The 23,927-nt window shown below is 44.2% G+C and overlaps 1 protein-coding gene across 1 annotated transcript in view; it reads left to right on the plus strand.

The window, feature by feature from the left end:
* Positions 1-4,139: 4,139 nt before the first annotated feature.
* Positions 4,140-23,927, plus strand: part of PTP4A2 (protein tyrosine phosphatase 4A2) — a 37,899-nt gene continuing 18,111 nt past the window's right edge. The window contains exons 1-3 of the mRNA XM_063311913.1: positions 4,140-4,292; positions 18,314-18,952; positions 22,576-22,668. Of these exons, the coding sequence (XP_063167983.1) occupies positions 18,857-18,952; positions 22,576-22,668 (189 nt within the window). The 5' untranslated portion in view covers positions 4,140-4,292; positions 18,314-18,856. The remainder of the gene's footprint in view (positions 4,293-18,313; positions 18,953-22,575; positions 22,669-23,927) is intronic.

Below are 23,927 nucleotides of genomic sequence, written 5' to 3' on the forward strand. Positions count from 1 at the left end.
TATAGAATTTGTTTTTTTATTATCTTTTTTCTGTTTCTTGTCAGTAAGATGCCTAGCCTCGGGGGGCGGCGGGGGTCCTGCCTCTTTCACATGCCAGGATCAGTGGGTGGGATGCCGGGCAAAGGCATCCCTGGGTGTTAGGCGTTGTTTTTAATTCTGGTTGTTTTTACGGGTTTTACTCTATTTTACTTGTTAGCCTCCCAGAGTCATATACATGAGATGGGCAGCGGATAAATTTATTAAACACACATACATACATACATACATACATAAAGACTCTCAAGCCAGTACACCAAGGTAGAAAGCAGAACTAAGGGATATAGACCCAGAGGATTTGGGGGAGAAGAGGCTGTGCTCGCCGACATTTAACCCTTTGCTCTCAGCCCTGCCGCTTTTGTCCAGCACACAGATGGGAGGCCATGATGGCTTGACAAAACGCAGCGTTCTTCCTTTGTTAATCTTCCATGGCGATGTGGTGTGCACGTTTTGAGTGCAAAATGGGTCACAAGCCAACCATGCCTTAGTGCAATGTGAAAAGCCCAACCGTCAAAGGCAGTCAAATGTTGATTATGATGGAAATATTTAAATAAACAAACACCATGCTGGGTTTCAGTTGCTAACCCACGAGAGGCTGAAACACAGTTTCCCGAACAACCAACATGAGCTGGGTTTCTACAGTATAAACTACGAGTTACAAACCCCAACCACAACGGGAGGGTGTCACACAACTTAAGCCAAAACCAAACAAACCATATGATAACTGTGCAATGAGTGATCCCTGCTGATAAACGTTCTTAAAGTACATTAAATGCTAGAGCTGCCTTTGGGGAGTACCAGAGAAAATGAAACCCTTTTTTCATCTGCTCTTTCCCCACTCATGACATGTGAGCTTGGAAAACTTGCACTCTTAGATGATCTCTGGCGGGAGCGGGATGGGGCAGTGCGACCATCCTTGCTCTTCTTGACCTCTCAGTGGCCTTCGATACCATCGATCATGGTATCCTTCTGGACCGGCTTTGGGAGTTGGGGGTGGGTGGCACAGTATTGTGCTGGTTCTCCTCGGTTCTAGTCGGTGTTGATAGGGAGGGAAAGGTCCAGCCCACACCCCCTACTTTGTGGGGTGCCTCAGGGCTCGGTTTTCTCCCCTCTCCTATTTAACATCTACAGGAGGCCGTTGGGGGAGGTGATCTGACGGTTTGAGGTAAGATACCATCAATTTGCTGATGATACTCAGCTTTATATCTCCACCCCTGGCCGCCTAAGTGATGCCGTGGATGTCCTGACCCAGTGCCTGTAAGGGCCTGGATGGGGTGCAATGGGCTTCGACTCAACCCAAGCAAGACTGAGTGGCTTTGGGTTTGTGGGCCTCCCGGTGCTAAGGTTTTCCCTTCTTTGGTCTTGGATGGGGTTGCACTGCCCCAGACAGATCCGGTGCGCAATCTGGGGGTTCTCGTAGACTCACGGCTCCTGCTTGAAGAGCAGGTGGCAGCCGTGGCTAGGAGGGCCTTTGCACACCTTCGGGTTGTGCGCCAGTTGCGCCAATTCCTGGACCAGGAGGCTCTGCTCACTGTCACTCATGCCCTCCTGTCTGTCCGGGTGCAATTCAAGGTGCTGGTTGTCACCTTTAAAGCCCTTCATGGCTTGGGACCGGGTTACCTAAGGGACTGCCTTCTCCCAGTTGTCTCTACCCATCCAATTCGATCTGGTAGATTGGGCATGCTACGGATCCCGCCAGCCAAAGAATGTCGGTTGGCGGGGACTAGAAGGTGGGCCTTCTCTTCCATAGCAACCGCCCTCTGGAATATTCTCCCCTCAGAGATCAGGATGTCCCCATCCCTGTTGGCCTTCTGTAAGGCCGTGAAGACCTGGTTATGTGTCCAGGCCTGGGGCCCCGAGCACGGTAATGGTCCCGTTTCTTGGTTGTATTGACATCTTACATTTTTTACTTGGCAGCCATGTATATTTATTTCTTATTGTAATTGTTTTAATTGTAATTGTTTTATGGTTTTTATTGTTGTGAGCTGCCCAGAGTCACTTGTTGAGATGGGCAGCTATAGAAATTGAATGAATGAATGAATGAATGAATGAAAGAACAAATAAACAAACAAATAAATAAATGGGGAAGTTTTTTTTAAAAACAAACTTAAGGCAAACCTGTTTTCTACTTATTTACACAAGCAGGTGCCTCCTGTAATTTTCTACCGATGTCAGACAGGAAATGATCTGTCCCAGATAATGAAATCAAGTTTTACAACACCACAAAGAGAAAGGTGTTCTTCGTCATACGGTCACGCTAACAGAACATAATCTCCCGCTTCCTTTCCTGGCATGGCTGTCCCTGCCAGATCTGAGCTGGTTTAGTTTAGAATGTAGAGGGAGCTTCCTTCTGACGTGATCTCCAAGTAGGACCACACCTTTGGGGGAAATACAGTTCAAAAGCCACAACTGATCTCGGCCCTGCTAGGTCGACCTGGCCAGGAAATCAACTCCCCAGAAGACTAGAACTCTACTTGTTGAGACTGGCCACAGTCACGGAATCTTGCAAGTCTGAGTGGGCTTCTCCCTCCCTCCCTCTTATGCCCAGTGAGTGGGTGTTTGCCTGAGCTGCGTCTGAATATTACCTTCTTTCCCAGGACCAAAACGTTTCAGGCCTCTTTGCCTGGGTAATGGTTTTTGGTTATTTCTATCAGGTTACCCCCCCCCCCATTATTCTCTACACCAGATCAAACCTCTAAAGCTTTTGATATAATAACAGTATACTCTCATATGACAAAATATTTAAAAGTCTTTCAAATGCTTCATCATCCTCATCGCTATTATTACCTCTCCCTGTTATAGGGCTCATTAACACCTGCTCTTGGTACAACCTGTAAAACTTGATAAGATGCAAAAGGCTCTCCCTTGCCGAGGTATGCTGCGTAAAAATAATCTTCTTTCCCTTGGAGCACCATAAATCGACCACTCTTTAAAATATAAAAAACAGCTTGTGTCAGAGAGCCCCAGTTTTCTTGGTTTCAGATACTAATAGCTTGAAGTGCTCCAGATGAACTTCTTGGGGGACGTGATCTATCAAAGTTAATGAGACAAAATACATGCAGGATTGCTAATACAGTCAGGAATTGGATAGATGTTCGTAGCAGCCGTCCACACGGCAGAAAACACCTGGCACGTGGTTGAAATTAAAAACAAAAAGCTGTCTCGCCCTGCGGTGTATCTGTTTGAAACATTGCCTATATGACTGAAATCCAAACGGCTTCCTAAAGCAAGGCTGACCAGGCCATTAGGACAGGGCCAGACTAACCCCATGGGCTGGAAGGTCGTTCTTGGCACATCCAGGGATGTGCTGCAAAAGTGGGTGGGGCCAAGCGCTCTGTCAGTGGCTCCTCCCACTCTTTGGAACACTTTGCATCACCCCTCCTGCCCGGGCAAGGAGTGCCCTCAAACCTCTTTCCCTTTTAGAAGGGCCGAAGACGTTCGTGTTCCCCTGAGCGTTTGCAACCTGGGCGAATAACGTCTTGGGCTGCCCAGCTTCTCTTTCAGTACCCAAGGGCACTCTCTTGGCAGCTCAATTGTTCTCTAGCACAAAGGGAGCCGTCTGGTGTAGTGGTTAAGGCCTCAAGCTGGAAACTGGGAGACCCTGAGCTCTGGTCCTTGCCCGGGAAGGAGGCTCCCCTCTGCAAATGGATGGATTGATGGAGGAGGTCTTTTTAGAGGAGACTGGATGCCACGAGCCTCAGTTGCAGACTCGCATGGCCGAGACGTTCGCCCTCGTCTCCTTCCGGGGTGCTTTCTCGACTTTTCAGCCGCGGGATTTCCCGCTGGCCGCCCTCCAAACGCGCCCACGTGCCTCCGCCCGGGCAGAAAGCGGCCGGGGTGGGCGGAGCCCGCGTGAAACGTGGCCGGAGGCGGTGCCAGGCCGGGCGGGCGGGGCTCTCCATTGGCCGGGGCGCGGGAGGCGGGGCGCGGCGCGCGCGCCTGCGCGAGGGCGGCGGGCGGGGCCGTTTTCCCGGCGGGCCTTGTGGTTGGTGGGCGGCCTCCTGCCTGTCTGGGCCGGTTGAGGGGAGTCGCGCTGCGCGGCCGCCGCTGCTGCTGCCGCTCCTTCCCGCCGGCCAGCTCCGGTTTCGAGGCTGGGCGGTGACGTCGCGTCGCGGGCAGGCGGCCCGGCCCAGCTCTTCCTCCTCGGCCGCGGCTCTGGCCCGGGTCCGCGTCCTGACGCAGGCAGAGGGGCCTCCCCGCCCAGGACGTGTGGGAGGCGCCCGGCCCGCTCAGCGCCTGCCCCGTCAATGCTGCCGGTGGGTAAGCGCGGCGGGCGCGGGAGGCCTCGGCGCGGGCCGGCCGGGCGGGCGGCCCCTGCGAGCTGTGGTGGGCCGGCGCGGGGTGGCACTGAGGCGCGCGCGGGCCGGGGGCAGTTAGGGGTGGGCGGCGGGCTGCGCGCCCGGGACGGCGGGGGCATTCGGGGCGTCCCTCGCGCGCGGAGCTGCCCTGCCTCGGCGGGCCGGGGCGGCCGGTTGTCTGGGGTCCGGGCCTTTGCCCGCGGCGGGGAAGGGGCCGCGGCGCTGCTTGGGGAGCGACGAGATGGGGGTCCAGGCGGCGCTGCTGAAGTCGTGGCGGGCGAGCGCCTCGCGGGAGGGGAAAGCGGGTGAGGGGCCGCGGCGGGGACCGGCGGGCAGCCGCCGTTTCGGACGGCGGAGGAGCCGGGGCGTGCTTCGCGAGTGACCTTCCCCGCTTCCGGAGCGCTTCCCCTGCCCTTGTGTGGAAAGATGGCAGCCCGAGTCAGCCGGGGAGCCCAGCCGCGTGTGACCGGCAGACCGGGGAGGCGAGGGTGGCCCGGGCCGAGGGGCGCTTCCCCGGCCCCTCCGGCGGGAGGGAGGGGAGGGGTGGCCGGGGGCCGCCGAGGTCTTGATCAGACACCTGTAGCGCGGCCTCCGAGTTTGGGAAGGCAAACAAAATGGAGGTCTGGGCAGGAGGCAGCGGGCTGGGGAAGAGCCGTGCAGGGTGACTGGAAGCCCAGCTGTCACGGCTCCGGAGCGATGGAGTAAGAGGCGGCGGTTATGTAACCGAGCTCGGGTCTGGAGCTGAAGACACGGAGGAAGTGAGAGCTGGCCCCATTTGCCTGCGCTGCCAGCTAATTAAGGGGCCAAGGAGGAGAGTGCGGAAACAGGCCTCGAGGCTTGGGGGGCGGTAGTTGCACTGGATGCTCAGAAGCGGGGTTGCCAGGATGGGTGAGGGAGCTCAGCAGAGCCAGTCAGCTAATGGGGAATCAAGAAGGCAGTCTGTCTGTCTGTCTGTCTGTCTGTCTGTCTGTCTAGGAGGGCTACAGTGTTCCCGAGCATAGGGGTCTTTTCACAGCCTGGAAATAAATTGGCTGCCCAAGCCCTTCAATATTTAAAGTATTAAGCTGCTGTCCCCCATGCCTGTGTGTTTCAGGCACCTTTTTCTCTTGTGAGATGCCTGTCTGAGGTTGACTTTAGTCTCCCGAACAAGTTGCTACTTTCGGTTCACTCTGGTGCAAATTGAAAATGAAGAGAACACTTGCCCACTTCCCGTTGAATGAGCAGAAGCGGTTGTGACTCAGAACTGCAGTAGTAAGGAAAACCAGGCACCTCCTCCCGTGACTCAAAGTGCAGAAGTGGGCTTTGGTCAGCCCTTGAGCAGAAATGCTTGTTTCTGTGAGGTTGGAGCAGCAGATAGGATCTCTTTGGGGCACTGGGGCCTGTTGATTCATTTTGGAGGTCTGCTGAAAGTTTTTGAAGAATATTTGAACTTAACTCTGCTTACTCTTTTCTCATAATAGAGACTGAGTCCATTTTGACCAGATAAAGTGCTGGCCCAAAATTCCTTTGCTTATAATTTTAAAAATAGTGAAGTCTGCTTTTTTCCCCTCTTAACATTTACCCATTGAAAGGGTTATTTTCAATTGCTTGCTTAAAAGTTACGATTTTTTTAAAAATATGGTACTAATTTTGATACTCATGTTGCAGAGAAAATATTTCTTTAAAAGTAATCTTCATCCTATAATCACAGGAAATATGTGGATATGAGTTACCTGTATATTTTAATTTGTGAAACAGTTTGGTCTAGTGGTTAAGGTGCTGGGCTAGAATCCAGAGACTGTGAGTTCTAGTCCTGCCTTAGGCATGAAAGCTGGCTGGGTGACCAGTACCTCTCTCTCAGCCCAAGAGCCAATCAGGCGTGGTAGGAGAGTTCTAGTTCCACCTTGGGCATGAGAGCCAGCTGGGTGACCTTGGCCAGTCCCTCTCTCTCAGCCCAAGAGCCAATCAGGCGTGGTAGGAGAGTTCTAGTTCCACCTTGGGCATGAGAACCAGCTGGGTGACCTTGGCCAGTCCCTCTCTCTCAGCCCAAGAGCCAATCAGGCGTGGTAGGAGAGTTCTAGTTCCACCTTGGGCATGAGAACCAGCTGGGTGACCTTGGCCAGTCCCTCTCTCTCAGCCCAAGAGCCAATCAGGCATGGTAGGAGAGTTCTAGTTCCATCTTGGGCATGAGAGCCAGCTGGGTGACCTTGGCCAGTACCTCTCTCTCAGCCCAAGAGCCAATCAGGCGTGGCAGGAGAGTTCTAGTCCCACCTTGGGCATGAAAGCCGGCTGGATGACCTTGGGCCAGTCCCCCTCTCTCAGCCCAAGAGCCAATCAGGCGTGGCAGGAGAGTTCTAGTCCCGCCTTAGGCATGAAAGCCAGCTGGGTGACCTTGGGCCAGTCCCCCACTCTCAGCCCAAGAGCCAATCAGGCATGGTAGGAGAGTTCTAGTTCCACCTTGGGCATGAGAGCCAGCTGGGTGACCTTGGCCAGTCCCTCTCTCTCAGCCCAAGAGCCAATCAGGCATGGTAGGAGAGTTCTAGTCCCGCTTTAGGCATGAAAGCCAGCTGGGTGACCCTGGGCCAGCCCCCCTCAGCCCAGCCCACCTCACAGGGTTGTTGTTATGGGGAAAAGAGGAGGAAGGAGTATTAGGTATGTTCACCACCTTGAATTATTTATAAAAATAATAAGGGCGGGATAAAAATTAAATATAAGTAGTTTGTTAAAACTCTTTGAGTCTCATTGGGTTACTTAACCTTTTTGCTCACAAATCAAAGTGTATACCTAAATTAATAAATGGAGTGTAATTTATTAAGCGGGCTGCCAAAACTGAGAATTGATGATTTAAGCTGTAAGAATTGGGTATGACTCAACAGGAACACTTGTCACAAAAGAGTTGTTCCTATAAAACTAAAGTGCATGTAATCTACCTTCTCTCCCTGCCTCTGTACTTCGGCCTACTACGGGATGTTGTGCTGGTTAACTGTTGAGAGGCCAGGAAAGATTGAGAATATGGTTATAAAATGACTTTTAATTTGAGTAAAGAGGTTAATGTTAATTTTGTGGTTCTGTCTGAAGCAAGGTGCTAAAACTTTTTAAGGTGCTATGATACAGTTTTACTAACAAGTAATTTATTTCATCTGTAGGTACTGTACTAAAAACTATTTTTTAAAAAAAATCAATATCAGTTTTCAAACTTTGGGAGAGGGGGTTGGAATTGAAATTTCAGCTTTATTTTCTATTTTGAAAGTGGAATGTTACTGTGATCATTTCTTAAAATTGAGAAATTTTGTGCCATTTAGAAAATCCTGCTTTCCTTTCTAAAGAAAGAACGGTGGGGGAAATACCTTTCAGCACACAGCACAGAAGTTCTATCTTTGTTTTGTTACCGGGGTGGACTGCAATTTCCCCTGTGTTTTCTTGGAAATATATAAAAAAACCTTATTGAAATTGGAAGGTAATGTGATGCGTGACATCTGTTTAAAAAATTGCTGTCACTACCACACACAGGATACTAGAAGGGAAGTTTGTTCCGTTACTGTATCATGCTGACTTCTGATAATCAAAATGTTGAGCTAAGTGGACTTTAACCTGTGTGGTGAATTGTACCTTGTCTAATACGGAACTGATGTTAAATGGCCTGCTTGTTCAATAAAAATATATAACCTTTATAATCATGCTGCTTTTTGACCTTTATCTCACAAAGTTCTCAAAGCAGTAAACTTGATTTCTGAAAATAGATTATACTAACTTGTCTGTGTGATCTGAAGGGATGTCAAATAATTAGTCATTTGGGTAAACAGAATTGTTGACATAGGTCATAGAAGATTGTAGATGGTGGGTCATCAGGTTCTAGAGGCTGACATGTGAAATATGCCTGAGGCGTTACATGCGCTCTCTTCTCCCCGGCCCCCACTCCGATCTTCATCTCATCACCTCAACTCACTGAATGCACAAAGATCATGAAACAAAGACTTAACACAATATCATTATACAACCATGTTGCCTTTCCTTCAGGGGTAGAGTTGTTTTTGTAAATAAATCCTATTTCCATTCCGCAATATACCTCTCCCTTCTGCAAACTGGAACTGCATATACTGGGAACACATTCCCTCATGACTCAGGGTATTTAATTGGAAATCTTACAGTAACGTCTCTGTGAATCTAAATTAATTTGCTTTTCAAATTCTAAATTTATTTCCATTGTCTTTAGTTCAGAAATGACTTACATATTTGCAGTTTCTACAGCTTCTCCGCATCACATAGGATTTATGAATTCTGCTGATATAGATGATACGTTGAAAATAAATTGCCATTAGTCAGAGATTACTGTGTTACGGAACATTCTCCAGTGTTTTATTTATTTTTCCATGGAAAATTTTCTGTTCTACATCACTGATGTGGCTAATTTGTATAGGGTAGTTTGCATCATAAAAATTTCCAGTGCACTCTGAAAATTGCCTTATGCAAATTATCCTGAACAATTTGCATGGTGTACTTTTCCAGAATATTTTCCAGTTCAACATTTTGTAGAAAATATGCATCACTGCTGTAGTACATTGGGGACAATTCTGTGTATTTCTTTTACAGGTGATGTTCTACCTTTGGTGTAGGATCAACAATCTACCACCTAGCCCATCTGGGCTCCTAGAAATTTGGCATTGGAGCCTAGAAGCTTGAGATGTTAATAAGTCCCTGAATATGTATACCTCCCCTCTGTTGTTTTCAGTAACATTAGGCTTTCTATTTCAGTATTTTGTTTTTTCCTAGTTGTTTTCAGGCTGCTAATATTTCAGTCTAATAGATAGATTAATGGTTAAATTTAGATTAATTTTTCAGTTTTTACAGCCCAATGAAAAATGATTCTAAGTGAAATTCTCACTAATAGTGAAATAGCTTTGTTTAATATAGGACAATCTTCATCACCTCAGGCCAAACAATCAAGCCCCCACTGAATGGTGCTTCCAGTCAGGTAGCATCCTCTGTACTGAAGGGTTACATTAGGCAGTTTTGAATGTTTAATTTGTATTTTATTTTGTTGATTGTGAATCACCTAGAATCTAGAATGAATTAGCTGGCTGGGAAATTCTGGCAGTTGAAGTCCACACATCTGAAAGTGGCCAAGGTTGAGAAACACTGGTCTATGCTAACTGGCAGTGTGAAACTGACGGAAAGCTGGCTGTTACTCAAAATCCTGGCAAGCATAGGCTCACACTTATCCTGGACTTGCTGAGATGTGATACTGCTTGATCATGATTCAAATATCTAATGGCATTCCAAAGGCTGCTGCTGTCATTTCTAAAACATTAGTCAAAGACTTTTTTTCCAAGAAACAAGACATTACTCAAAATATATCCCTGAAAATTTCTATTGCCCTGACAAGAAGAAGAGCCCCACAATTATTTTTATGTCACTATTTATGGCAGTTTGCACATGGAAATTAATGAAGTGTGGAATTCAGCAAGGAGAAAATGAGTTCCGATCAGCTAAAGGTGTTGCTTGCATGCACTGAAAAGTAATATCTGATGACTGGTGGACAGATTAGTGGGTTTTACTTTGTGCCTTGATGCTCTGTACTTGTAATATTGAAAGGTGATCCAAATGATTTTTTCTCCCAAAGTTTGTGTGTCTTGCAAACTTTCGGAAACTGCAGCTGCTGCAGCAGCCTGTTTTACAGCCTTATTGCTGCTGGGGCAAGAAACTGAAATACAAGTTCCCAAGGAGGAGGAATACATTTTGATGTAACTGGTGTTTTTGATGGGAGACTGAATTAGTTGAGCACAAAAAGTTGAGCACAAAAAAAGTAGGTGACTAGTACTTAGATGCATTAAGATGTCCATCTGGATTAGATGGACATCATTGTCAGGATACTGGTTTAACTTTCTGTCTTGTCAGCAGTGAAACTCGGTATCTGTCCCAGGACTTTGCTAGATGGTGTTTTAGTCAACTGAGGCTTTTTCTGTCTAGGATGTGTTGGGGCTACAGTTCCCAAAAGTTCCAGCTAGCATTGCCATTGGTCATGCTGGTTGGAAATCCTGAGTTGTAGTTTCAATGCAGCTGGAGGCCATCCAGTTTTGGGGAAGGCTGTGTAATGAGGTAAGACTAATGGGTTAGCAGGTAATGTTTAAACCATGTTCCTGTCCCCATGTCTCGCTATCCCCATGCTCTGGGTTTCCTAATCTCCTGCTCCCAAAACTGCTGCATCTCCATTCCTACTCCATTGAAAACAGAACTGTATTTTTTTTTTTGAAGCTCTGAGGAGTCCTTCTTTGAGACCCATGTTTTCTATTAGGCCTATGCATTTAAAATGTGACTTTTAAATCCAGATTCTCAAGAAATATCAGATGACCTGTAGACAGCTTCATTTATACTCTGGTTCAGCAGAAATAAAGCCTGGACTGCAAGTCTAAGTCTGGGGCATCACCTGTGGAGGAAAGTGATTCGGAGCACATAGGAAGTGTGTGCATGTTTGAAAGTTGTATGGTGTACCTGCTGTGTGAGTCTAAGGCTTCATGGACTTTCCAGGAGAAACCAAATTGCTCCCAAATCATGGCAGGCGGTCAAGACCCTTAAATGTGGCAATTACTTAATTTGCTAGGGAACAAATTTGCTCTTATTTCCAAAAGGCGTGTCCGGAGTGTAGAAATTAGGAAGCAGGTCTAGTAACTTTCCCTTTATGCAAGCAGACTTTAGATTTCTGTTCAGTGACTTAGATTTTTAAGAAAACACAACTACTTCTGTCCATATGGCCTGCTGGACCTTGCACATCTATAATTTCGTATTTTGGGAAAAGGGACAGCAGCAAAGACATGTCTTTCTTTCTTCAAATATTTCACAAACTATAGAGAGTCCACCTCATTACTGTATTTATTTATTTAATTTATTTATTGCTCAAATTTAGCCACCGCCCATCTCCCCCAAAAGAGGGACTCTGGGCGGTTTACAGTATCCCCTTCTGTGAAGGGAAGTGGCTTCTAACAACTCTTGGATTTTTGCTCAGGGGATAGAAACAGTTGGCATTGCTTTGATATCACTTGAACATAAACCTTTTTTTTCTAAAATGAATACTTTTTTTCCATCAGGGAATATATTTGCATTTAAAACTGTTTTAGTTTTGGTCTGCCATTATTGCTATAGACATTACAGGATAAATATCTTGCTGCGAAGTGGCTGAAACAAAGCCATCTCCAAATTCTCTTATGAAAAAGTACTATGTTTATAGGTATTCTGAATATGGTGGCTAACAGTTCACAGTTGAGTCAAACTAATGTTCCAGAGTTCCTTCAATAACTTAACTTGATTAAGCGGTATACTAAGCTCTGATTGGATGATTGGATGTTTTGCCTCTGCAGCTTAATTAAAATGCCATCTATAATTTCACTGGTGAAATTAAAGGCTGTTGGCCAGGATAGTACCCTTCTATTTAATGGGATTATTTTAAAGGTATGCTTTTTTTTTTTACTGCCAGGCCCATAAACAATTTATAAAAAATATTTTTGAAGATTTTCTTTTTCACTTGAAACTTTAGTTCCCATATAGTTGGAGTTAGTAAAAATACTGGTGTCTAGAATGGTTAAAGACACTGGACTAGGAACAGGGACTAAGGCAGGACTAGAACTCACAGTCTCCCAGTTTCTAGCCTGGTGCCTTTAGCCGCAGCACCAAACTGGTGTTCTCTTGAGTTTCTTTGTTGTTTATTCGTTTAGTCGCTTCCGACTCTTCGTGACTTCATGGACCAGCCCACGCCAGAGCTTCCTGTCGGTCGTCAACACCCCCAGCTCCCTCAGGGACGATTCCGTCACCTCTAGAATATCATCCATCCACCTTGCCCTTGGTCGGCCCCTCTTCCTTTTGCCTTCCACTCTCCCTAGCATCAGCATCTTCTCCAGGGTGTCCTGTCTTCTCATTATGTGGCCAAAGTATTTCAGTTTGGCCTTTAATATCATTCCCTCAAGTGAGCAGTCTGGCTTTATTTCCTGGAGGATGGACTGGTTTGATCTTCTTGCAGTCCAAGGCACTCTCAGAATTTTCCTCCAACACCACAGTTCAAAAGCATCTATCTTCCTTCGCTCAGCCTTCCTTATGGTCCAGCTCTCGCAGCCATATGTTACTACAGGGAACACCATTGCTTTAACTATGCGGACCTTTGTTGTCAGTGTGATGTCTCTGCTCTTAACTATTTTATCGAGATTTTTCATTGCTCTTCTTCCAAGGATTAAGCGTCTTCTGATTTCCTGACTGCAGTCAGCATCTGCAGTAATCTTCGCACCTAGGAATACAAAGTCTTTCACTGCTTCTACATTTTCTCCCTCTATTTGCCAGTTATCAATCAAGCTGGTTGCCATAATCTTGGTTTTTTTGAGGTTTAGCTGCAAACCAGCTTTTGCACTTTCTTCTTTCACCTTCATCATAAGGCTCCTCAGTTCCTCTTCGCTTTCAGCCATCAAAGTGGTATCATCTGCATATCTGAGATTGTTAATGTTTCTTCCAGAGATTTTAACTCCAGCCTTGGATTCCTCAAGGCCAGCTTGTCGCATGATGTGTTCTGCGTACAAGTTGAATAGGTAGGGTGAGAGGATACAGCCCTGCCGTACTCCTTTCCCAATCTTAAACCAGTCTGTTGTTCCGTGGTCTGTTCTTACTGTTGCTACTTGGTCGTTATACAGATTCTTCAGGAGGCAGACAAGATGACTTGGTATCCCCATACCACTAAGAACTTGCCACAATTTGTTATGGTCCACACAGTCAAAGGCTTTAGAATAGTCAATAAAACAGAAATAGATGTTTTTCTGAAACTCCCTGGCTTTTTCCATTATCCAGCGGATATTGGCAATTTGGTCTCTAGTTCCTCTGCCTTTTCTAAACCCAGCTTGTACATCTGGCAATTCTCGCTCCATGAACTGCTGAAGTCTACCTTGCAGGATCTTGAGCATTACCTTACTGGCATGTGAAATGAGTGCCACTGTTCGATAGTTTGAACATTCTTTAGTGTTTCCCTTTTTTGGTATGGGGATATAAGTTGATTTTTTCCAGTCTGATGGCCATTCTTGTGTTTTCCAAATTTGCTGGCATATAGCATGCATTACCTTGACAGCATCATCTTGCAAGATTTTGAACAGTTCAGCTGGGATGCCGTCGTCTCCTGTTGCCTTGTTATTAGCAATGCTTCTTAAGGCCCATTCAACCTCACTCTTCAGGATGTCTGGCTCTAGCTCACTGACCACACCGTCAAAGCTATCCCCGATATTGTTATCCTTCCTATACAGGTCTTCTGTATATTCTTGCCACCTTTTCTTGATCTCTTCTTCTTCTGTTAGGTCCTTGCCATCTTTGTTTTTGATCATACCCATTTTTGCCTGGAATTTACCTCCGATGTTTCTAATTTTCTGGAAGAGGTCTCTTGTCCTTCCTATTCCATTGTCTTCTTCCACTTCCGCGCATTGCTTGTTTAAAAATAATTCCTTATCTCTTCTGGCTAACCTCTGGAATTTTGCATTTAATTGGGCATATCTCCCCCTATCACTGTTGCCTTTTGCTTTCCTTCTTTCTTGGGCTACTTCTAGTGTCTCAGCAGACAGCCATTGTGCCTTCTTGGTTTTCTCTTTCTTTGGGATGTATTTTGTTGCTGCCTCCTGAACAATGCTGCCAACTTCTGTCCAGAGTTCTTCCGGGACCCTATCTACTAAGTCCAGTCCCTTAAATCTATTCTTCACCTCCACTGCATATTCCTTAGGGATATTAGTGAGCTCATATCTAGCTGATCTGTGGGTCTTCCCTAATCTCTTTAGTCTGATCCTAAATTGTGCAAGAAGAAGTTCGTGATCTGAACTACAGTCAGCTCCAGGCCTTGTTTTTACCGACTGTACAGATGTCCGCCACCTTTGGCTGCAAAGGATGTAATCAATCTGATTTCGGTGTTGTCCATCTGGGGAAGTCCATGTATAAAGCCGTCTCTTAGGTTGTTGGAAGAGAGTGTTTGTTATGCAGAGTGAATTGTCTTGGCAAAATTCTATCAGCCTATGTCCTGCTTCATTTTGTTCTCCCAGGCCATACTTACCTGTAATTCGAGGTGTCATTTGACTGCCCACCTTAGCATTCCAGTCTCCTGTGATGAAAATAACATCTCTTTTAGGCGTGTTGTCCAGTAGGTGCTGCAGATCCTCATAGAACTGCTCTACTTCAGCTTCTTCAGCATTTGTGGTTGGGGCGTATATTTGGATCACTGTGATGTTAGATGGCTTGCCCTGAATTCGAATTGAGATCATTCTGTCATTTTTTGGGTTGTATCCAAGCACTGCTTTAGCCACTTTACTATTAATTATGAAGGCTACTCCATTTCTTCTGTGGTCCTCTTGTCCACAGTAGTAGATCTGGTGGTCATTTGATGTGAAGTGGCCCATTCCAGTCCATTTCAGTTCACTGATGCCCAGAATGTCTATCTTTAATCTTGACATCTCACCAATAACCACATCCAATTTGCCCTGGCTCATAGATCTTACATTCCAGGTTCCAATGGTGTGTTGATCCTTAGAACATCGGATTCGCCGTTCACCACCAGCACCGTCGGCCGCTAGCCGTCCTTTCGGCTTTGAGCTAGCTGCGTCATCACGTCTGGGGCTAGTTGAGCTCATCCTCTGTTCCTCCCCAGTAGCATTTTGACCATCTTCCGACCTGGGGGTCTCACCTTCCGATGGTATACCGACATATCTCTGGTTGTACTGATCCATTTAGTTTTCACGGCAAGAATACTGGGGTGGGTTGCCATTACCTTCCCCAGGGATCGCATTTAGTCTGACCTCTCTGTCATGACCTTCCCGTCTTGGGTGGCCCTTCACGGTTTAGCTCATGGCATCATTGAGGTGCTCAAGCTCCAGCACCACGACAAGGTAACGATCCTTTGCTGAAGCTTGAGTTTCTAGAGTTAGCTTTTTTGCCTGCTTGCTTCCCCTAAACAGGCAAAAATGAAGAGAAGTTACATTCCTTAGGGTTCAGCAGCTTGTAGCTCCATGCTCAATGAAGTATATTAAATCCATATATTTATAATGTTCTGAGTAAACTCTCCTGGTCAGTTTTATAAACAAACATACTTTTATAAGCAAATAATAAAATACATTATGAACTATACATAATTTAGAAGTAATGGAATAAATTTCCATCTATGAAGGAATTAAGTATTACAGCATTAAATAAATATATATTTTAGATTTCTCCAAATTCTTGGGTTTTTTGTCTGACAAAAAGAAAAGTCAAGAGATGAATTCGGTTAATAGATTTCAGAAGAAGTGTAGCATGCTACAATCTTTGGGAATATAGATATTCCCAAATAATATAGATAATATTATAATATAGATACTATATACTACATAGTATATAGATACTATTATTATTATAGATAATAATAAACTTCCAAAGAAAACAAATATATTTCTCCATATCCCCCCTTCAGCAAGTGGCAACCTCATGCACATTCTCTTAAAGGAAGTGAGGCCACTTCTGGTCAGCACAGCCAAGAGAAGAATAGGAGGAAGGCAACCAATTCAGTAATGCCCCTCCTCAAATTTAATTTGTTTACTGCTATAATTTATGTCCTAGTAACTGTTTCTGATAACAGTGTTAAGTTTGCTGCTGTTAATACACAAGCAAGAAAAGAGGAAATACCTCTTTCTGCTCTCCTGCCATCCTTTTGAATATGGCCAGCCTGGAGTTCAATCAGAGTGTGAACGATCACAGTTTGGGAGGTGGGTGGGCAGAGACACAAGTTTCAACTTCTCGTCAAGCTTGATAATCCAGAGTCTGCTGGTTTTACCAGGTATAAAAATAAATGACTCTATGACTCTTCTTTTTAAAAGAATAAAATACAAATGTTTTAAATTAATAGGTAAAGAAGGAAGAAAATTAAAAGAAATCAAGGTATTCGAAAAGGATTCAAAAAAGAAAGACCTTTTATGCACATGGTTTTCTTTTATATATTCTATTGTACATTTACTAGACAGTAAATCCCCATAAATTAAAAGGAGTAATATAGAACCTTGGGTTTCCAACCAGTATTTTCTAAAATTTGTGATCATTGTGTCAAATATGGTCTTGAAAATCATATAATAGTCACCTTAATTTTTTTCCAGGGGGTGCTAATCTTCTTGAGGTTACATCATACATAGTTTTTCCAGTTTATCTTTTCTTCTTAGTGCAGTTTCAGGTTCACAAAACTAATAAAACCGTCTCAGTTCCTGAAGTGTTTCTAATGTTGCGGTTTTCCTTTGCTAGCCTGTGATAGTTTTCTGTAGTGTTTACAGTGTCACATATAAAACATACATTTCTATAGTTTGTGAATATGTTATCTTCAGCCACTATTGGCCTCCTCTGTTACTATGGTTTGAGTCATGCTCTTATTTTGATCATTAATTAAACATCCCTTTAATATTGGATAGATGCAGGGTGTGCTGCTGTTTGTGAGACATCGGCAGTTGGAAAGCTGAAAAGTAGAAGGGGTTAATATTCTGCACTATTGTGTAACTACCCATTAGAAGTCCAGTCCCTTAGGATCCGTTAAGGAGAGCTACAGCAAGACTATTCCTTGATGCAAGCAGTAGCTGTATAAATCTCTTCTCACTTGTAACTATATTGTTAATTGATTCCCTAGTGTCAGTCAACAGTTTCTCTGCATTCAGTGTTGTTTCAAGCTGTTTGCCTAGAAAATGGCTTCGCCTCCCTTCCTATGGTTTCCGTGGCTACTGGGCAGTTTTACATTCCTTGGGGAGCTGAATGCTTTACACGGAGTGATAGGGAGAACATTAAACCACAACACTGCAAAGAAATCTTTATGCCTTGAAGTCTTCCCTCACCCTCATCCTCCCAACACTTTCTACCGGCAACCCTTTATTAAACTATGTCCCTTTACTATGTCCCTTCGCCAGTCTGGGTTTTTCTGTATATTGACCTTCATCAGCTATAATCTGCAATCAGCACAAGTGAAGATCATGTTACCTGGGAATTGTGGGAGCTGTGGTCTCATGCATCTAATGATTTGGAGCTTTAAATCTTGGTCGTAATGAAGCTGGAAATTGCGAGAGAATGTTTCTGTGGCACATGGATTTGACATGTGGGTCTTTCTTTCCCTCAAAGTAGGCTTTGGTTCTGAAAGGCCCTGTACCCTTAGTGGCACAGCACATATCTGTACCACCTTCTCCATAATGTGTGGTGGGGGATAGGAGAGCAAAACCCATTTGGTTCTATTTCCCCAGTAGATGAGCATGATAGACTGCTGCAGACATTTCTGTACTTGGAAGACTACTTGTAAAGGCTAAATCATTTTCATGCATAATCCATAAATATTAGGTGTTTCCAGCATTTCCAGGTCACTGCTAGCTTTTCGTCTGTGATTAAAAATCCTCTCTGTAAGCCATTCAGATTGGGCTGAGGACATGATTCAGGTGCTTACCTGGGAATGTGTAAACAGGTTACTGAAGTGCAGTCCCTTTCTTAGTATATTGTCTTGGGTAACGTACGTCATAACCTTAGTAAAGATCAACACTGAAGTGAGGCAGGTTAGAATTTCCTGGTATTTGTTTTATGTTGTGCGTCATGGAACACTCTTGTGAAAATGTGAGCTGAACTGTTCTTGGCTTTCAGCTTCCTCCTGGCATGACTGGTGTACATGTGCTTGAGGCAAACTGAGCACTTAATGAAGCCCTCAACTCTCATATCTTGACACTAAATCTTCCATAAGCAGCCTGTGAAAGGTAACAGTTTTTTAACCAGTGCATTAAGTGATCTATCTGCCAACACCAAAGCTTCATTCACGGAGTTTTATTAAGCTTTGGTGGAAGGCAGAATTAGTTCTGAATCCGCATGCAGGGAGAATAGTACGGTGTGTCATCTGGGGCTATAGACAAGGCTATAAGAGCCCGGTAATATGAAAGTTGCCTCTTTCATACATGCATTCTTTAGAAATCTCTGACTAGCTCTCTCTAAGCCTAGATACGTTCTTCCTTGTCTCTTAGGTTTTCCATTTGAATCCACGCCACACATTTATGGCGATTCTGAGCGTCAGGGCAGATTTCTGCCGGGCCCAGCACAGCACCCTGGCTGAGAAGTGAGCTGGAGGCCGGGGTCTCACGTGCGCCTCAAATATATGGGGTTATCTTCTGCACATTGGAAACCTCTTCCTCTTAGTGACACTAGAGAAGCAAAGCCTGGCTGAACCCCATTGGAGAGAAGACTTGTCCTTACATTTTCTTTGTGCCTCACCAGTGCCTAAATGTAGTCAAGGCTGCCTATTTTTTGCATGTAGTAGAAACCTGCAAAATCTGAAGGAGTGCCACCTGCAGTGATTGAGGCTGAAGTTGAATTCCAGCAGATGCTCAAGTAAACCAGTATTTCTTAGAGTGAAAAATTATTTTGAAGAACAAACCAAGGAAATAAGGAAAGATCTCATCAATCCCACTTTAGTGGTCTTTAATGTTTTCTGCTGTGAAACATTGCAAGATTTGATTTTTGATTTTTGATTTTTGTTAGCCCTCATACACTTTTCCCCCTTCGCCATTATGAACCGTCCTGCTCCAGTGGAGATTACTTATGAGACTATGCGCTTCCTCATTACCCACAACCCAACCAATGCAACCCTCAGCAAGTTCACAGAGGTAAGAGGGGTGTCCACCTATGATGTATAAAGTTTGAAGCACTAGAAAAGTATTGAGGGATGGGGAAAGGGGAAAGGGGAAAAGAAGGAGATACCAAAAGAATAAAGAATAACTTTATGTAGCACATGCATGGAGGCCCCCATGCTACAGTATTGGTTCATAGACTGCATCTTTGAAAATAATTCATTATTTAAAAAGTACAGCCTTGTTTCCCATCCCCCATGGGTTCCTACAAAAAAAAGGCATTCCTGCATAGAAGCTATATTGAGTGGATAATAGGAATGCTGAAGCCAATAAACACGGTGGTAACAAGATTGGGAAGATATGACAGAATACAGAAAAAAGAACTTGGTCCAGAAAGATCCCGTAAGTGATCTGTAAATTGTGTTGCTTGAATAATCATCTTTGGTAAAGAGTTTTTTTCCCCTTCCAATTTAACTTTCAATTGGCTGGCACAAAAAATTATTTTTCCATTAATCTAAAGATTTTAACAAATATTATTACAATGTGAGTTCTTGCTTCTTGGGAAGACTGTTCTTTTGGCTCACCTGTTCCAGCTTTCCTAAGGCAGGGTGTTTCTGGAACATTGCTGCAAGAAAGATGGGAAATGCGATTTCTAAGGTTTTGTCAGTTTCATGCTGTTAAAAAAATTAGTCCTTAATGTCCATTCTTTCAGCGACTGTTTGAAGTTATGATGGCAGTGAATGAAGGGACTTAAGGCCGGTCCTCGAAGTTCTGGCCTTAACAGTACCCCTGCGGTCACGTGAACAAAATTCAGGCCCACCCACATTTAGAACAACCCTTGCTGCCGCTGCCCTTCATCATCTTCACCTGCCTCCCCTCAGCTGGGCTCACCATCCCAGCCACGCGCCAGTGTGTGAGAGCTGTGAGTGGATGTGTGCTGCACTGCATGTCACTACTGGCCAGGTCCTCCTTTTGCAACAGAAGGCTGGCATGAAAGAAGGCCCTGGCCAATAGTGGCGGTGGCAGGTAGGCAGGCGGCCAAAAGGGCAGAGATGGGGGGAGATAGGAGATGGGGGGAGTTGAAGTAGAGGCAGTCCCTTACCTTCTTCCAAGAATGGCTTGGATCTGGGTGGGTCCTTGCCTAACAACCATGTGGGATTCACTCAGCAACTGGGATAGCTAGAACTGCCATAGCTAAGCTTAATGACTGCATCACTTAGCAACGGAATTGCCAGTCCCAATTAGGGTTGTTAAGGGAGGACTACCTGTACAATCTTTGGAATAAGAAGTCGCACTTCACCATATCCAGGTTAGTCACTTAACTGTTCAGTGATAAAAAAAATGTCAGTCTCTTTCAGCTTTTAAATTAAAGGAACTGTTACCATTTTTTGATTTGCTGAGAAGAGACCATTATTGATCCTGCATAATTGTCAGTGGTCGATAGCTTACATAATAGAGGAGTATGACTGAAAATACAAAAGTTGATTTTTGGAGGGACTTTGGTGTGTTTAATACCTAAACACAACCCTACTTTGCAAAACTGACTAATGTGTTTCCCTGTTTCCTCCCATAGCCTCTGTGTCAGATACTGCAGCTCAGTGTCCCCCAAATCTTCTGGGTCAGTAGAAAGATTTGAAGGTTAAGAGTGTGTGGTTGCAAAATGTTTGCAAAATACCCATATGTGAAAAGGCACGCAGCACTGAGCAACATTGACCCACTGCCATTGTATTGGTCAAAAAATGCCCTGAGCCAGTTTGGTGTTAAAGTTAAACTCCATGAGTTCTAGTCCTGACTTAGGCACAAAAGCCAGCTGGATGACTTTGGGCCTGTCACTTTCTTTCTCAGTCTTAAGAAGACACTTCTAAAAATGCTGCCAAGAAAACTCCATAGATTTGTTCATGTAATCACCAGGAGTCAGGGTTGACCCCCCGCCCCCAAGAATCCCTTTTTGCTAATGGGATCCAGAGGCATTGTTGGAAATGTAGAACAAGCTTGAGATGTATGGCTTGCTTTGCAGAATGCTAGCTTCCCTTTCTTTTTTTTTAATGACAATATTTGCAAGTAAAATGAAATGTTTGCTTGCTCTAATAATGATCGTCATAGATTACCATTGCTACATTACCAGAAAGTCAGAAAACAAGGCAGTCTTTCAGAGAAGAAAAGTTTGTTGGCTGTCTAAACAAGACAACCACACACCTCCATGTGAAGGAGGTTAGGAGATGGTAGTGTTAATTTTGTTCTTCCTCACTGTGTGGTTCTTGTTTATGTTAGGGACACTTAACATTTGTTATCTTTCTTCCTTCTGATTAAAAAAAACTCATTCTTAAATATTCTTTCCTTTAGGCTGCTGATAAAGCCTGCTTGTCTGTTTCCTTCTCCATAAATTTCACAATATAATGTGAAAACAAAACAGTTGCCTTGATAAAGTCACTGTAACCTGTGGGCTTTTTTTTTTTTTTTTTTAGAGAATTTGCTTTTTGGCTGGTACTTATTTAAACAGTTGTTGCAGTCTGTTAAGAGTTTCACTACAGTTAAAAGAGCAACCACATTTCAGCACGTTCCATGTGAAAATATAACCAACCCCATGGGAGGTAAAGACTCAGGGGAAAAAAAACCTGGAGCAATCTAGAGAACATTCCCACTCCTGATTTTCTGCTTCTTTCTTCCCAAAGACTTTTTAAAAATGAAAAAGAACTAAAATGCTTAAGATACAAAAGAAATTAGTCTGTGTCTGGGAATGTTCACAACAATCAGGAAATAGAGAACCACTTAAGAAGGTAGAGAATTTTTCTCTGATATGGGGAAAAATTATATGAAGCAAAAATGTGTATTCCACATTGCTTTCTCTCTACCCCTTTTCCTTGGCTTTGTTATAAATTTTAGTTTTTTTTTTATTGATGGAGGATGAAGTCCAGAATATATGAATTTAAAAATTGTTTTACTACCAGATCGATGGTTTCTTCTATTTTCAGAGTTAACTTTTTACTTGACTGTTTCTCCTAAACAAGCAAAAATGAAGGGATACTACATTCCTAAGGTTCAACAGCCTGTTGCACCATTTGTAGGAAAAACTGAAAACATATACAGTGGTGCTTAAAAGCTTGTGAACTCTTTTGAATTTTCAATATTTCTGCATAAATAGGACATAAAACGTGACCTGTTCTCCACACAATGTCAAAACATTATACCTGATTACATTTCCATTGATTGAAACACCTGACTCTTAATTTCCCCTTCAAATGAACTGATAATCCTAGGGGTTCATATACTTTTGACACACACAAATACGTAGCTTTGGATCATTTTCCTTAACAAATCAGTGACCAATGTTTGTAACTCATTTGTTTAATTGGCTACTCTTTATCTAGTCTTAGGACTTTTATGGAGAACAGATCACAATGTAGGTCGTATTTATGCAGAAATACTGAAAATTAAAAAGGGTTCACAATTTTTAAGTACTACTGCATAACCTTACTCTTTTTTGTGCATTGTTGACCCACATGCACCAGGGCAGCAATCTGAGGCTGCAGCCAAAGTACCATCTTTTGGTAGGTTGCTGTTAATTAACAATTAATAAAGCTGTATATCTCCAGAAGTGAAGCTTTCCCCCCCTTGCTCTGGGAAATAAATTGGACATGTTTCCTGTTTGTTCACAAAAGGAGCTGAAGAAATATGGCGTGACAACCTTGGTGCGAGTCTGTGATGCCACCTATGATAAAGCACCCGTTGAAAAAGAAGGGATCCAAGTCCTGGTGAGTATTTTTCAATCTTTGGAAAATACAGTCATGAACAGAATGGGACTGACTGCTGAACAATATGGCAGCCTTTCAGTGTCATTATTAAGTATCTTAATGCTGTGGGGTTAGCGCTGCTCCTGTGTAAAATTGGATTGGGATCTGGGCTGTAAAGCAGCTTGCATTTTTCTCCATTTAGGTCTATAACCAGTCAAGCTAGAAGTAGTATCATGTGCACATCGAAACAGATAGGTAAACATCGCAAATTGGTTGGTTCATCAGGCGTACTTTCTGTTCGCTTTTTTTTTAAAATTTGGTGGTAAATCTTTAAAGGGAAGGAGGATATTCACATGTCACAAGCACCATTATGTGCTGGTAGCAAACAGGCAGGGTGTTGGTGTACAAAGCTCAAATTGCACCCATTGTCGTCTTCCATGTTTGTTTAGTGTAGAGGTGGGGATGTTGAGTTGCGGTTCAGAGCTACTCCAGGCGGTATAGCCATCTGCGGGGAATGTTAGAGATTGCGGACATTTGCTGGGCCACAGATTCCTTGGCCATGGTTGAGCACACCGCGTGAACCAGTGTCTCTAGCTTGGCTCTTCTTGGATAAAGTAAAGTCACAGAGGAGATAGTCACAGATGGTTAATTGCCTGCTTGTTGAGGGATCCATGGGTATGATCTGAGTGGCGCGTACCAGCATTTTGCTTGTTAGCTGCTGAGCATATTTTGATGTACTGTGAGATGCAAATCAGCCCACAGGTATGAATGAGAGAGTGGCTGAACTCATATACTATGTTAAACCAGAATGTGATTTCTTTAACTTGCTGCTGACTGGTGGTTAAAGCAAACTGTGGCTTAGTGAATGAATATAAAGGAGGACCATGACAGAGAGAGGGAAGATCTATTACTGAGGCGATAAGCAGGTAAACATTGCAGAAGCCCAGCCAAGGGGGGAGGGATCTAAAAGCATCTCAGACAGACACCCCCTGAATTCACGTGAAGATGAGAGAGTAGGAAAGCTCATTCAGACCTGCAAGGTTCTGTTACTGTAGCCAATCTTAATAAAAGTAGTTTCAGGCACACAGTTTCTTGGTCTGGTTTGCCTTGTAGGGCTGACGCCCCAGCCACAGCTGCCATGGCAGGATATCATAATCTGATTATAGATCATCCTGGTTATCTATAAGAAAAGGAGTCTTCGTTGTGGCATATAAGAAGAGGAAGGGTGGGTTCTTATTCTGATAGTTGCTCATAGTCAGTAAATGCTTGCCTGGGCGAGT

Source organism: Candoia aspera, chromosome 10 (genome assembly GCF_035149785.1).
Source record: "Candoia aspera isolate rCanAsp1 chromosome 10, rCanAsp1.hap2, whole genome shotgun sequence".
NCBI classification, from domain to species: Eukaryota; Metazoa; Chordata; class Lepidosauria; order Squamata; family Boidae; genus Candoia; species Candoia aspera.